The sequence below is a fragment of the Rhinolophus ferrumequinum genome, chromosome 13, assembly GCF_004115265.2.
Source record: "Rhinolophus ferrumequinum isolate MPI-CBG mRhiFer1 chromosome 13, mRhiFer1_v1.p, whole genome shotgun sequence".
In the NCBI taxonomy this organism is placed as follows: Eukaryota; Metazoa; Chordata; class Mammalia; order Chiroptera; family Rhinolophidae; genus Rhinolophus; species Rhinolophus ferrumequinum.
In genome coordinates, this window is record NC_046296.1 from 20,110,184 (window position 1) to 20,126,703 (window position 16,520).

Here is a 16,520-nt window from a genome sequence, read left to right on the forward strand (position 1 = left end):
GTCCCTGTGGATGAAAAAGGGGTTCTACAAAAAGTAATCTCACAGGGTGATCTGATCATAAATTCCTAACTGGGCAGGTCACAGTGGGTAGTCACGCCCCAGGCATCTAACTTCTTCAGCAAAAAAAAAAAAAGCTCTACCCTTTGCCTTAAGCATTGCTTCTGCATCTTTGAAATGCCTCTGAATCAAAACCACCACCCCGAGAGTACATAATTTGGTTAACTATTCTGTAATGCAATTCCTGCTTTGTTTTCTCCCACCTTTATGTCATCTTCCCTCCTTAAATCAAAATTCATTAAAGAAGCTGCAGACTACCATTCCGAGAAGCATTTTCCTCAGTCTGCTGAGATCTTGCTTCCAGGCATATCCTGTTTGGCTCAAGTTAAATTTTATAAAATTTTCTAAAAGTTTGGACATTCACATGTAGACAGCCCTGATGAAATGTTAACTTCCTGTCCAGAACTCATTGCTACCTCCTTTGTGATTCTACATCACACTGTTGCCACCACACTGTACAATGGTTCACTATGTACAAAGCTGTCTCTCCAATGAGAGTACAGGACTGAGGCTTACTTATTTTGATGCCCTCCAAGTTCTCTAAAAAATTGCCAGCCACTGTCAGTTATTGGTAGAGAAACCAGTCTGGAACCAAAGTGAGCAGCATTCTAAATTATCTATTTAGCACATCACTGGCTTGCCTTCTAAACCTAAACAACTTGCTTAAACAACACCTAGCTAACAAAACAAACCCAGAATATAAATTTATTCATTTCGATGTTAAATGTAACTTCTCTGTCAACCATGATTTTCATATAGATACTTTTACATGGGCAAGCAAATTAAAATCTAAATTTTGCTAGTTGAGTTTGGAGGAGAAAATGTGTGCTTCAAGGAAAAACTATGCTTTGTTTAGATCACACTCTTCCAGATTATCTGATCCTAGCCTTTCATTGCTATTGGGCTATTTTACTTTATTGGTTTCTACTGAAGAAAACTGACAGTGACGCACAATAACTCTGACCTCTAGGCATGCAAATTCTGACTGATGGAAGTTCAGTGGACTCCCTTCTGCGGTGGAAAAGGCCAGCTCTGCTTTCATTTGCACATTCGTTTCAATATTCCTGATCTATAAATGTGTCTGTTCTTTGGATTCTCTCTTTGAACTAGTTGTAACATCTTACCAGTTCCTTCATTTAATTAATGAGTTGAATAAAATCTTCAACACTTGTTCGTTTATATCTATATGAGAATCATGATTTTACCCATTTTTTAAAATGATCCTTCAACATCACATATACAGAGGGTGCCCCCAAAAATGTACATACATTTTAAGAAAGGAAAACTGTATTAAAATTGTAATAATATATACCAATAACCAAAGACGAATACAAGTCACATTGGACTTCTGCAATTACAAGAGATGCTCAAAATGGTTACCATCAGTGTCCAGACACTTCTGATTACGGCGAAGTACTGCTTGAGCAGCATTGACCAGTGTCCACTTGTATACATTTTTTTGGCACCCTTGTATATAGGACAAGAGGGATTGATTGGGTGATCTCAACCAAAGTACCATTTCCCCGAAAATAAAAGCTAGCCGGACAATCAGCTCTAATGTGTCTTTTGGGGCAAAAATTAACATAACACCCAGTATGGTATGGTATTATATTATATTACATTATATTATATTATATTATATTATATTATATTACAGTACAGTATAGTATACCTGGTCTTATATTATAGTAAAATAAAACGGGTCTTATATTAATTTTTGCTCCAAAAGACGCATTAGAGCTGATTGTCCGGCTAGGTCTTATTTTCGGGGAAACACGGTAAAAAGCACAGACTGTAGAATTACACAAACAGGGATTCAAATCCTGGAGCTCTGAAGCACTCTGGGCCACTGCACTGCACTCCTTCAGAGGGTGCCATTCACATTGCAGCCTTTGTACATGGTGCCTCCCTGCTTAGTATTTTACACAGCTCTGCACTACAGTCCTGGCATTGCCACCTCCACTTCCAGAGCAATCTGAGTGTGCATGGGTGTGTGCACTAGGAGAGAGCTTGTCCTGACCCTATGCCTTGGTGATGACTAGATGTTTATGAACCAATAATACTAATGAGGTTAACTGAAAGCCTACATATTAAACTATGGGACCCCAGTCAGTGTACAGAAAAGAATTAACATAATACTAGGCCTGAGACTGCTATCCTTTAAGAGGCCTACTTGCAGGATTAGCTCTTGGCTTTCGCTTGAGAACTCTGATTTCAGGAAGGTTCCCACCACCCCCTAACTCACAAGAGTGGTTTAACGAGCCTAAACGTAGTCTGAACAAGTAATGTGACTCGTGCTGAACACCTGCTTTCCTTGGGCAATTTGGAATTTTGGCGCAGGCTAGGCAGAGGGTACCTATGTAAGCAGTCCTCAATAAAATCCTTGGGCACTGAGTCTCTAATGAGCTGTCCTGATAGACAACACTTCACACATGTTGTCACGATTCAGTGATGGAGGAACTAAGCGCATACTGTGTGACTCCAGTGGGAAAGAACTTTTGGAAACTTGCATCTGGTTTCCTCTGGGCTTCGCCCCATGTACGTTTCCCCTTTGCTGATTTTGCTTTGTATCCTTTCACTGGAATAAATCATAGCTGTGAGTACGACTATATGTTGAGTTCTATGAGTCCTCCTAGCAAATCACTGGACCTGGAGGTGGTCTTGGGACTCTAGACACACTCCCATTCATTGGCCCTGCTCCCAGAATGATGACATCCAGGATTATATCCCACAATGCAAAGGACTGGAGGCTTCTCCCTAAAGAAACTGAAAAGCCAAAGAGGAAAAAAGGACTGCAAAAGGCAGAAATAATGAAAAAAGCAAAAGCAAAGTCCAAAAATAAAACTACAATTGATATCTTTAAAAAGATAAGAAAATATATTGCATTCATAAGAAGATGCTATGGAAAAAAGCAGAGAACAAGAGCTCTATAAAATTAAACATATGATAATCAAAATGAAATTCAGAATAGAAGGGCTAGAAAATAAAGCTGAAAAACTTGTCCAGAGAAGTTGAGAAAAAAAGAAAGAGATGAAAAACAGAAGAGAGAAGACAAGAACATTAAAAGATCAATCCAGGAGATCCAAAACACAACTAAAGAAAAAGAGAATAAATGGAAAGGAAGAAATTATTAAAGTAAATTTCACCAGACTGGGGAGGGAAGGAGGGAGGGGAAAGAAGCCTCAGGTTGAAAGAGCTCAACAAATGCAGAGCACAATGAATGAAAAAAAATAATCACATCAAAGTCATATAATCATAAAATTTCAGAATGCCAGAGAGAAGATTCTAAGAAGTTTTCAGAAAGTAAAAACCACCCATAAATAAAGGTATGTGAAACTCAATGATATCAGATTTCTTAACAGTAATAATGACAGCAGACACAGTAAAATTATATCTTAAAAATTCTGAGGAAAAACCTAGACTTCTATATTCAGCCAAACTACAATTCAAGTGTAAGGGGTTAATAAAGACATTTCTGAGACAAGCAACGACTTAGAAAATGTATCTTCTCTTAGACAGTAACTTGAATAAGTACTTTACCAAAATTATTCAGTAATCCAAACCAAGACCTAGGTAACAGGATCCAAACCGAGAGAGATGTGAAGTCCCATGACATCGGCTATGCACAAAACCTAGAGAATTTTATCTTGCATTTCTTCCATTCAGAATGACAATTTGGCTAGCATATTTTTAGTTTCCTAGAGAACTTTCTTATTCTCTGATTGTTTCCATAGCACCCAATTCTTATTTTATGGGTGCAATCTCTTTCCTTATCTCTTTAAAGATACTAATCTTCAGGTTGATGCAAACCTAGAACCAGACCAGATTAGAGTATGAAGAATGAGATCTACAGGAAGAAAGTGTTAAGGAAAAATGAAACTGATAGATACTTGCATTTGTTTAAGCATTTGGAAAAAATAACCATATGTGATAGAAAATTTGGTAAATGAAAGAAACAATCTTAAATTTATCCTTTGGCTCAAAGGCTAATCATATTTACCTAATCATACTAATATAAATAAAACATAACTACTGATTTACTAAATCTCAACTGAAATTATGGAAGACGTGGAAGTAGACTAGGAAAAGGAATTAAATCCTCACCTTACTTTATCCTCTCAATTTATCAAAAAAGTCAATAAATAATATCTGACACTGAAGTTAAGAAGTAGTTATAAAGTACACTTTTTAGAAAGACAGAGGTAAATACTAGAAGAAAAAGTTAAGAGTTGAAAGTAGTTGCTTCCAAAGAAAGAAATAAGGACTACAGAAGAATGAACTTGTGTGTCATATTTTTGTGGTAAATTTTTAAGACCTGCTTTCTTTTTTCAATGATGTATATTACTTTGATTTTAAAGTAAAATTTAACAAATAATAATTTAATGATTAATAAACTGGAAGGTTTTACAACCCCTTATATTAGGTTTAAGCGATTTCCTCTTTGCTTAGCAAGAGAGTCTTGTACTCAACACCCCAACCATAAAGAAAGCTCTTCTTTTAATTGTCTCTTTTTGATCAAAGTCTATCTTCTGTTTATAGTCTCTCTTTCTGTACTAATCACTTCTTAGAAAAAACCTTTTGTTGAGGACACTCTCTATGTACTAATATGGAAAGATCTCTATGCTTCACCGTCACATGGAAAAAGCCACAGAAGAAAACTGCAAATACAGCCAAGAAGGGGAAAATGTATACTGTGTCTGTTTTGGCTCAGATATGCATCAAGTATCTCTGGAAGGAGAAGCAATGAACTAGTAATAACAATCACCCAGGGCACGCGAATTGGACCAAAGGGAATTGAGGAGAGAGCAATGGGGGAAAGAGGAAGATTTTTTCCATTGTATACTTTCTTTACTTCTTGATTTTTAACCCTGTGAAATTATTGCCTACTCAAAAAAAAAAGATTTTTTTTTTAATTTTAAGCCTTACTTCTTCATTTTGGTACCAAATTAAAATATAACTATCTTCAAAACTTTGAGAAATTATGAAAATAATCAATACCCCTAAATCTCATCTTTGCAGAGATAACATTCCCCCCAAAATAAGACCTAACCGGAAAATAAGCATGATTTTTCAAGATGACATCCCCTGAACATAAGCCCTAATGCGTCTATTTGGAGCAAAAATTAATATAAGACCCGGTCTTCTTTTCGGGGAAATACGGTACTTTTAACATTTTGATGTACAGTAAGTACAATCACATAGCGATATCCTGAACCTGCATGCTTACATGCCAATTTGAGAATCTGTCAGTCTTTCAATCCTCACAACAGAAAGTCTATTAACCTGTATCAAGATTATAAAGGTTCAAATAAAATAGAAAGGAGTAAGCCTGTGGATAAGCAGGGACACTTGAAAACTCCCCATTCAATTCTAGGAATTCAATGATGTCAAAGGCAGAATGGTTTCAATGCCTAGATATGTGAATATTGCCTGCCTGTTTTTTCCTTCTTTCAATGTAGCTCAAGGGTTTTTAAACTTTGCTATGTACAAGAATTCCTCTCAAAGTACCAAGCCTGAATATTAGATTAAGCATAATCTTTACTACACTTCAGATCTTTTTGTACTTCTGTTAACCAAAATGGAAAAGTTAGACTTTTTAAGAATTTGGGTTTTTACCCTGATATTGTATTATGACCATCTTTTAATTTTTTCAAATTTCTTCATAAGTTTACATTATATTAACATATGGATTAACATATAAATATATTATGAATTATTACATCATATATATGCTATCATTTACTTTATTTTATCAGTTTTACCATTTCCCTACATAGAAACATTGTTTCCAAAGTTTCATCATCATAATCAAAATTGCAACAAACCATCCCAGTAACTAACCCTGTGTACATATCCATTATTATTTCCTTAGAATAAATTCCTAGAAGTGGAATTGCTGGGGCAAAATGTATTTAAAAATTCTAGAATTTTAATGTGTGGGCAAAATGCCCTCCAAAAACCTAATTAACTGTTAGTGGGAAAGTAAATATGAAATACTTAGGGGAAAGTACTTAGAGGATGCTTTACTGATTCCATCTGTGAATCTTCAGGTACCCCAGTGAATCCCCAAATCTCACATTGCAAAATTTTGCACATGTAACATGTCAAAAAGTCAAAAAAGAGGGCGACAAACCTTGATATCAAAACCACAGCTGCAGAGAAAGAAGAAAAAGAGCTCTTTTAGCAATGAGATGTTACTGAGAGATGACAGACTCAAGTTCTCAAAGACTTCCAACTTAATGACATTAGAAAAATTATAGTATTCAATGTTAGCAGTTATAATACTCCAAATTATGACAAAGTCAACTATAATTTAATAATATATATGGTCACAGGGTTTAAGGTATAGCATAGGGAATAGTCAATAGAATTTTAACAGGGGTAGTAGATTGGGGAGGGGGTTTAGCACTTTGTGAGGGGTGTAAATGTCTAACTATTACATTGTTTTGTACACCTGAAATTAATTTAAAAAATTATTAAAGCATTTTATCATCACATCCCTTTCTTGAATGAAAAAAATGCCATAATAGTCTCTGCTTGTGCTGACATTTCAATGGAGAAAAATTAAACTTTTAATACAACCTATAAGCCCCCCACTCCTGGAAATACCATATTCAACACTATTAACACCATTCCAAATTTGGAAGCTGGGTACGTAGTTGTGGGTGAAAGCAGACCTAAGTAAATTGGGGAAAAGCAGTCTTTCAAAATCGACGATTCAAACAACATACATTTTTTCTTTTATTTTTCTGTACTTTGTAAAATTTCTTTAGTGAAAGATAGCATTATTGTCATAAAATAAGAAAGCTCAAAATTTATTATTTAAGAAACAAGTGTCAGTATTGCATTCAATATACCCTGACATTAAAAAATATTTTTGGATAAGATACAGCACATTATACAATTCTAGAAACCATAATGAAACGATGTAACTTTTTTTAAAAAGAGCAACCCCCAACAAATTATTTAAACTATTCTATTCTCCTAGACCAGTACTAAACGAATTTTCTTGGCCACCACGAAACGTCCCCAGAAGCATAAGGAAAAGAATTACTACATTTTATAGCTCCCTCCCCTCCCTAAAATACACTTCTTGGAGTTCAAATCAGAAGTCACCAAGAATTCTGAAAACTAGGAACAGCAAAGCACTACCCAAGTCCTGCAAGCATATGCAAAAATATATTTACAGGAAAGATAAAGGTGCTTTGTGACTTTACAAGAGAATTCACAGCAGCATTAGCAATTTTAAAGGGTGCATTTGAGGTACTTACTTTTCCTAACCACTGAATAAAAGAGAGCGGCTTTTCTATTTCCCAACCCCCTAACAGGACAAATAATTACAGTATTCTACAGTCTCCACTATGCCCTCATTTAAAAAACAAAACAAAACTCCATAATCTTCTGGTCCTTGGAAGTTGGCACGCTAAATTCCAGCATCTTTTTCTCAAGCCAGCAATCCCTTTTCCTAACCCTTACGGGATAAGATAGGCAGTCCTTTTTGACTCAAACTAACCCACGGGGGCTTGGGAAAGGGCAAAGTAGGCTGAAACAACGTCACCAGAACTTGGACCTTGAAACCAGCGCCAAGAAGTGTGACATAACACTAGAGCGTTCCGTTCTGCAAAACGTCTATCATTCTCTCCACTCCCGGCTCCCATCAACTCGAAATAAACGCCACAAAGATTGGATGAGCAATTTACTTCAATTCTAAGCGACCGTTCAGCCTGCTCCAGCGAAAGAACTCAGGCCACAAGGGTGAAAAGAAAGAGCTATTGCTGCTACGAAGTGTCCCCAGGCTGAGACGTGAGCAGTGTCTTAACAAGTATGCAGCTCGGCTTCCTGGGGACTCTTGGAACAGGCAAATCGCAGCAATGAACTCCGGACAGCGTCAAGTCTGCAGGCGGAGTCTGCAGGCGCAGCGGGGCTCCGGGGCGTGGCCGATTTTCCCTCGGCTGTCCAGCCGGGTGGGACTGGGGGTGCACCATTCCAAAATCTGGAACCTGGGTATGCAGTTGTGAAAGCAAACCCAAGCAAACCGGGGCGGGGGCGGGGGGTGGAAATCCCTCAAAATTGATGAGTCAAGACACTACGCATGGCTTCTTTTATCTTTCTGTTCTTTGAGAATTCCTTTAATGAAATTCTGCTCTAAAATAAGCAAGTTCAAAACTTAGTTAGGAAACAAAAGTGTCAGTGTTGCATTCAAATGAGTACCCTGACATCAAAAACTATTTTTAGATGCGATACAGCATATTATGCAATTCTACAATGTCTTTGTTTTTTTTTTAAGAGCAATCTTTAAAAAGATCTCACGCTCGCCGGAGCTATTGCACCGCCTTAGAAGTGAACACGAGGCAATCTGGCGACTGCTCATCACTACCCCCCGCCCCAATCACCCTGCTGTACAAATGATACTTTACTTAATCGTGATCTCCCAAGACCTGCCCGCACCGCGCAGCGTCCACCTAGCCTGTCCAGATCCGGAGATAAGTTGCCGGGACTGCGAAGCCGAGCAACAAGTGTCGGCGAGGCGTTCCGCAGCTACTCGCTGACCAGAGGGCGCCTCCGCACACACAACTTGCTTAGCGCCACAGACCAACCGATGGGGGAGTGACAGTCACGGGAGGGCGGGGAGCGGGAGATGATCTGGACCCGAACCTTGCGACGCGAGGATGCCGGGGCGCGGCGGACCCTGCCGGCTCGCCCACCCACCGCCAATTGCCCCTAAGCACCCACGAGGGCGGGGAACCAGGGGGCAAAGGAAGCGCTCACCGCTTCAGAGGGTCGGTAGCTCGCGCCACCGCGGCGTTCACGGAGACGGAGCTCGGCGCCGCGGCCCCGGCTGCCGCCCGGGTTGTAGCCCCGGCAGGAACGCGGTCCCGGGGCATCGCCAGCCGCCCGCGAACAGAATCCGCACAGCTCCCGGCGCTCCCCGCTCGCGGTCCCTTGGGCCCCAGGGCGCCCCGCTGTGCGCAGCGGGCCCCGCCCACTCCCAAGGACGGCCAATGTGCAAGGAGCGCGGGAAGCCGGGGGCGGGGCGGGGCGGGGCGGGGCGGGGCGGGACTGAAGCAAATCCTGCGGCCCATCCACGCCGCGGGCTCAGCGCTCCTCGCCCTTCAGCAGGAGCAGTCCAGGTGCGGCGTCGCGGGGACTTGAAACGTGTGTTTCAGGTGAGTGAGGAGTCGGGGGGGGGATGCAGTTTTTGCAAATAAAAGATCCCGGAGAGTCTAAGACTTTCAGAGCACTTCTGATTCTTCGGGGTCTCTATCTTTCCTTTTTTATATAATAGAACACCTATTGATCTCTATCTTTCCTTTTTTATATAATAGAACACCTATTGAGAGCCAGCCACAGTGCTTAGGGACACACGAGAATGAGAGACATCCCCTACTTTTGAGGATCTCCCAGTCAGTCGGGTGGAGGCTCAGATAAGGAAATAGATAACTACAGGAGCCCACGTAAGGCACATTCCAATGTAAAAAGTCGTATGTTTTTGCAGTGGGGGGTTGGGGAGTGTGGGGGCAGTTTCGGCCAGGGGAGAACTAAAAGTCTTGTTACCCTGGAATTCTAGTGGCCGTGATTCAATGGAGAACAGTCCACATGTTATCTTTTTCTTCCTTAAAGACGGCTAATATGTGTGAAATAGATAATATGTGTGACATAGGTAAAAATTTCAGTAGCGCCAAAAATACATGCTATGTAATGAAAAGAAAGTCTTCATCATCCACTGCCCCCAGTTTTGTTACTTTTTAGACTACCACTGTTAACTAATTTCTTGCATATCCCTTCAGAGATACTCTGTGTGTGTGTGTGTGTGTGTATCAGGCCATTGTGAATAAATTACTTATCTTTTACCCACCTTGTCTTTTGTGTTTATTGTGTTTTTTACAATGAATTATTTTTTATTTTCATATAGTCTGATTAATTTATTTTTATTTTAGTTTCTAGGTTTGTTTTTTTATCCTAGAAAAGCTGTCACTACCCCCAAATTTAGAAGAAATCTCCCATGTTTGCTTCCAGTATGCTTGATATCTATCCATATTATTCATCTATATGCAGATACTCTACAATAAAAATAATATGTTATAACAAAGAAATAAATCAGGCCAAAGCATATGAATTGGCAGTTCTCCAAAGAAGATACACAAATGACCAATAAGCACTTGACATGACGTTCAGTGTCAGTAGCTATCAAGGAAATGAAAATCAAGACCACAACTAGATACCACTTTATACCCACCAGAATGGCTATAATCAAAAAGACAGATCTTAACAAGCGTTGATGTCTTAAGCTGTTTAGGTTGCTATAACAAAAACACTGTAACTTGGGTGGCTAAAACAGCAAACATTTATTTCTCACAGTTCTGGAGTCTAGGAAGTCCAAGATCAAGGCACTGGGCAGATTCAGTGTCTAATCAGGACCAGCTTCCTGGTTCAAAAATGGCTGTCTTCTCCCCACATGACAGGCGGTAAGGGAGCTCTGGGGTCTCTTTTAAATGGCACTAATTCTATTCATGAGGGCTCCATCTTTATGATCTGATCACCTCCCAAATGTCCCGCCTCCAAATATCATCACGTTGTGGATTAAGTTTCAACACATGAATTTTAGTCTGTAGCAGAGAGGGTGTTAATGAAGCGAATTGTGTCACCCCAAATTCACATACTGAAGCCCTACCCCCAATGTGACTATTTGGAGATAGGACCTTTAGAGAGGTAATTAGATAAAATGAGGTCATAAGGGTGGCGCCCTAATCTAACATGACTGGTGTTCTTATGAAAAGAGAAAGAGATACCAGGGATATACGCACACATAGAAAAGGTTATGTGAGGACACGGCGAAAATGTGACTATTTGCAAGCCAAGGAGAGAAACCTCAGGAGAAACCTAACCTGCTGACACCTTGATCTGGGACTTCCAGCCTCCAGAACTGTAAGAAAATAAATTCTGTTGTTTGAGCCAACCAGGCTGTGGTATGTTGTTTTGGCAGCCCTAGCAAACTGATGCAGCAGGAATGTGGAGAAATTAGAACCCTCATACCCTGCTGGTGGGAATGTAAAATGGTGCAGCCACTTTGGGAAACAGTCTGATAGTTCCTCAAACAGTCAAACCTAGAGTTACCATATGACCCAGCAATTCCACTCTTAAATATAAATCCCAAAACATGTCCACACAAAAATTTGTACATGAATGTTTATAGCAACATTTATAATAATAAAAAAATGGAAACAAGCCACATGCCCATCAACTGATTAATGGATAAACAAATGTGATAAATCCATATAATTGAATATTATTCAGCAATAAAAAGGAATGAAGAAATGGTACATGCTACAACATGGATGAACCTTGAAAATATTATGGTAAGTGAAAGAGGCCAGTGACTGAGGACCATACATTATATGGTTCTATTTGTACGAAATGTCCAGAATAGGCGAATCTAACGAAAGATTAGTGGTTGCCTAAGGCTGGCGGTATGATGGAGGGATTGGGTGTAAATGCAGGGGGCACAGAGTTTCTTTTTGGGATAATTAAATGTTCTAAAATGTATTGAAATGATGGTTGCACAGCTCTGTGAATATATTAAAATTCATTGAATTGTACACTTTCAATGGATGAATTGTATGCTATGTGAATTATATCTCAGTAAAGGTATTAAAAAAATTAATACCCAGACTTCACTGGACAAGAGGTCAAAGTATATGACCAAATATTTCAAACATGAAGAAACTCAGAAAAGTAAATCTTGGGGAAATGATTAGCCTTGCTGCAAGGCTAATTAAAAATCACAAAGGAGAATATTGGCAGAGCTAAGAAAAATGGCTAAATTCATAAGCTGATAACATTATTCGGACAACTGTTTTTGAAAGTATTGATGCAAAGCGAAAGATATGTGAAATTGTTCATGTTTGTCCCACAATCCATATTTGGAATATATTCCTTCAAAATAATCCAAGTGAGAAAGATCAGTTTTCACCAAATGTTTATGACAGCACTATTCATAATACAAAACAAAATATAACTGGAAATGACTCAAATATTTGATAATTGAGAGGGTGTTTATTAAAGTAGCAAACCTGACCTGCATTAATAAATGGGAAAGTACATGCAAAAGAATGAGAAAAGTAGAATTCAAATTAGTTTATAAATGCTGATGAGTGTACTTAAATAAATGTACATTGTTGAGGATAATTAGGAAGAAATTTAGTATTAAATGGTACCAGGATTACTCTTGGGGAGGGAGGGGACAAACTGTCATTGTTTGGGAAAATACCCTGATAAGTTGTTTCAGGTATAAGGTGAGACTCTGAAAAAATGGATATGAGCAGAAGTCCTAGAAACACAAGAAAAGCTGCTATGCATGAACACATGGGAGAAATTTATGTCTGCTCCTAAGAAAGAGGTGAGAAAAGGTGGGTCAAGCAAGGAAGGGATGGGAAACAGCAGTCAAGAGAAGTCTGGGTTGTTGCATAGAGTGAAGGGCTACTGAGAAATCTGGTGATCCAGTGTGGGGAAAGGACATTTTAAAGAACACGAGTGTCGGGGGTGGTAGATGAGAGTAAAGGGATCAAATATATGGTGATGGAAAAAGAACTGACTGCGCAGTGAACACACAATGTAATATATATAGATGATGTATTACAGAATTGTACACCTGAAATCTATGTAACTTTACTAACATTTGTCACCCCAATAAACTTTAATTTAAAAAAAATAACAGGAATGTCTAATATAAAATTTTAAGTTGTTTTCTCAAATCTTCAAGTCTCACTTTTAAAGCTTTGTATAAACGGGGTTTTGTGGAAACTGAGGAAGAGGCTGAAGGGGAGGCAGTTGGAACAGTGAAAAGACAGCACCCATGGATGCAGGATCTCAGGGGCAGAGGGTAAAGAAAGCCCTGCAAATTATTGGTAATCTTGGAAATGGCTCTAAACATCCAAATTAGATGTTTGGGTCAATCTTCCTTGGATTACAAAGGAAGGGAGGCTGTAGCCTTACATAAGAATAAGAAAATAACATGAATGAAATGTAGGTGTTTTAAGTTTATGAGAGGCTTAAATGGACGAATTGGGTTTTTTTAATTCTCATTTGTTCTAACAATATTGATGATCCCTGACTAAAACAATGAATGGATCCTAGCTAAGCCCCTGCCATGGCAAAATTCAATGAACGCGATGTTCAGGTACAAGTGGATAATATCTGTGGGGGATGGAAATGAATATGGAAGATGGCAAAATTTATACTCATTCTCTCTTAGCAGTAGGCCTGCAAGGAATGGAGTTAGGTTTTCCAAATAAGAAAAGTTCTATATTTTCTATGTTAAAGTGTTATTAGAGCAAAAGCATGATCAAAAATCAAGAAAGCTGCTCTGTGAGAAAAATTCAAAAGAAAATATGGAAATGATTCTCAGTGACCATGCTGACATTCTTAATTGCCCAACTCCAGAACTGGTGACTTCCACTGACCTAGCCAGAGGAGGGTTACTAACCAGCCCTAATTTACCAGATGGCAGGTCTATGGCACGAGGCCTAGAAGTGATTTTCCCAAGGTTATAAAGCCAGCCAGAGGGTGAGCTGAAAATAGAACTGTACCTCACACTCCCATGCAGGCTATATGATAACTTGTGTACTGTCAGCAAAGAGTTGAGAAATGAATGTCTTGGCGAGATTAGCATATTTTTACAGCTAAAGGAGTCTTGCTCACCAATTGCAAATGCCACTTGACAACAACAAATGGCCTGCCTAATCCTATAAACGGTAATAAAAATCTGGACACTTTAGCAAAAGTTTCAGAGAAAAATGCCTCTCTGACAATTGCAAAATTTTTAAAATGCACATTTCCACTGTCATGAAGCCACCAGTTGTATAATGCTTCAATTCCTTGTCACTTTTGACACTTCCCCTCTAAAGACTAAACTTCCAAATAATAACTCACAATAAATACTGTAATACCAGCAAGCGTATAGGATCTTGCAGATGTATCTAAACATTTTCATAAGTATAGGATTTTCTGAAGACTTAGGCCCTCAGTGATAACTCTATGTAAGTTTCCTTACTGAATGAACAGAACTAAAAAGCAGAACAGGATAGTCAGATAGTTAGAGCCCCAGGACTTAGCCACTAAATTTATATCTGTAGGTACCCATGCCATGGAGGGATTGCTCAACTACTGTGTTTCCCCGAAAATAAGACCGGGTCTTATATTAATTTTTGCCCCAAAAGACGCATTAGGGCTTATGTTCAGGGGATGTCATCCTGAAAAATCATGCAAGGGCTTATTTTCCGGTTAGGTCTTATATTCAGGGAAACATGGTAGCTGCTCTGTCACACCTGAGCTGCTGTAGAAAACAACAAAAGCTAATACCACTGTTAGTTGACCGGTCTCTCGGGTAGATTCTTACATTGCACTGATCTAATCAACAGAAAACTCTAAAAATTTATGTCTTCAGAAGTGTTGTTAATCTTATTTCCACTTTCAGAAAAAGTTCTTTGTGATGATTGCTGTGTAGAGTGAGTTAATACTTTTGGTCCAGCTCTGAGTGGGAATACCACGAACAATCACGGACTATGGACTTGACTGTTACTTTCCTCCCCTTCATATAAGAGACTGCACTATGTCTTCAGTCATGCTTTCTAGAAGACTGACCAGAAACATAAAATCTAAATGTACAGTAAAGAAAGTGATAGGTCCAGCAAGCTCTCACCTAACTAGTAAAAGTGGTGGAAGCCAGTCCCCTTTCCATAGCATAACATCATATCTGACAGCATCTTAGAGGCCCCATTAAAAGCGGGAACAATAAACTACCTGGAAAAATTGTATATCAAAAGTATATACCAATAAAATTAGGGTTATTAGAAATGGTAACTTTACAGGAAATACTTTATTAATACATTAATAACCCAGTTTTTATGACGTGAAGAAATAACCCAAACATCCAAATTTGCATGAAATTTTTTTACTCCTTCAAACTCTTAGCATAAATATTTTGGCTGCTGTCATTTTTTTTTTCTTTACCTTTCGCACAGTGACAGATTAGGACTTCCTCGGTTAAATATACATACATACATACATACATAGGTTAAATACAGTTGGGGTGGGAAGTGGATCTAGCTTTATTCAGAATGCCATTTGAACATTCTTGACTATTCTACTGTCAAAATTCTGTCGATACACAGGATTTGTCTCTGCTCACCCAAACAGACTATGTTTCACACAGAAGGAAAAATAAATTAGAAAAACTCCATGGGGATAACAGTGTGTCTGGGTTGCCCCCTGGCAATCACCTTCCCTTCTCAGTTTGACCCATGCCCTGTGTTTATAGTTCTGTTTTATTTTGAACTGTGGTTTAGCGATTTCTGTATGCACAGTTCCAACACAGGGACTATTTTAATTGATTCATGTAGTCACCAACATTTTTGTCACTCAGGGGACGTAAGTATCCCATGCTCTTAATAAGACTGCAGTTGAATGAGGGAGATAGCCACAGTGACGAACAGAATGTAAGAATATATGAAATAAGGGCTAGAGATAAGCTTTGGGGTCAGAACGACTTAAGTTCGAATCCAGCTCTGCCATTTACTAACCGAGTGACCTTGGTCAAATTATTGAACCTCATGGAGTTTCAGTTTCACCATCTAGAAAAATAAGTGTGGCAGTTATCATTCAAGGTGGCCCTCGATGACCCTGTATTCATGCCCTTGTATAATCCTCTTGCCTTGAACGTGGGCTGCGTGGACCTTGTGACTTGCTTCTAACAAGTAGAACACTATTTGTAAAACTGATGGAGATTTTAAAAACTGACTTCCAGTTGAGGTCGATCCCGATGGGGCTTTTTCTGTAGACTTACATCGGTGAAAACACTTCATAGAATAAATACGTGCTTTCCTTTATTCACAGAACTGTGTGTTAAATCTGTGGGAAGGCATTAAAAGACAGAACTGCTAAAACTGGGCACATTATTTTTTATCTTAGGTATTAGTATATCCCATTGATCTATAGTATTCTTGGGTGTGATAGCTCAGGAGTGAACACGACTTGAACTTATTTATGTTTAGAGGGTGTCTGGCATTGAGAATCAGGGAGATCCACCTACTCTGACCCTAACCGTGGCCCTAAAGTAAATTGCTTGAAGAAATTGGGTCCCAACAATAAAAAGGTCTGACTGTCATCACAACTGGATTGAGCAAAAATTATTTTTAAAAGGGCTATCTTGAAAGTCAAGACCCAAACTAAGGCAGTACAAAGAATCACAACATGTGAAATTCCTTAAATAAAAATGTAAACTTTAAATAGCTGTGCCTATGTTGCACGTGATGGGAGGAACCCTTTGCACTTTTCGTGGAAAGTCAGCATGTATTTTTGGCCCGAGTTTTCGCTAGTGTGTTCTGTGGAAGGAATACACATAAAATTTAATAATTATAAAAGACTGACTTCCATTTTACTGGATTTTCTCTATTGCCTTCTTAGCC

The 16,520-nt window shown here is 38.9% G+C and overlaps 1 protein-coding gene and 1 non-coding gene across 4 annotated transcripts in view; one reads left to right on the forward strand and one right to left on the reverse strand.

The window, feature by feature from the left end:
* Window positions 1-8,991, reverse strand: part of ZNF638 (zinc finger protein 638) — a 115,896-nt gene extending 106,905 nt beyond the window's left edge. For 2 of the 3 annotated variants that reach the window (XM_033124412.1, XM_033124411.1), the window contains exon 1: window positions 8,827-8,991. In XM_033124412.1, the coding sequence (XP_032980303.1) occupies window positions 8,827-8,942 (116 nt within the window). In that variant the 5' untranslated portion in view covers window positions 8,943-8,991. The remainder of the gene's footprint in view (window positions 1-8,826) is intronic. The other variant, XM_033124413.1, reaches the window with a different exon arrangement.
* A 6,867-nt stretch (window positions 8,992-15,858) lies between these two features.
* On the forward strand, window positions 15,859-15,989 carry LOC117033516 (small nucleolar RNA SNORA18). The gene has a single exon (XR_004424907.1). It is a non-coding gene; the product is annotated as a small nucleolar RNA SNORA18 (small nucleolar RNA).
* Window positions 15,990-16,520: the final 531 nt, after the last annotated feature.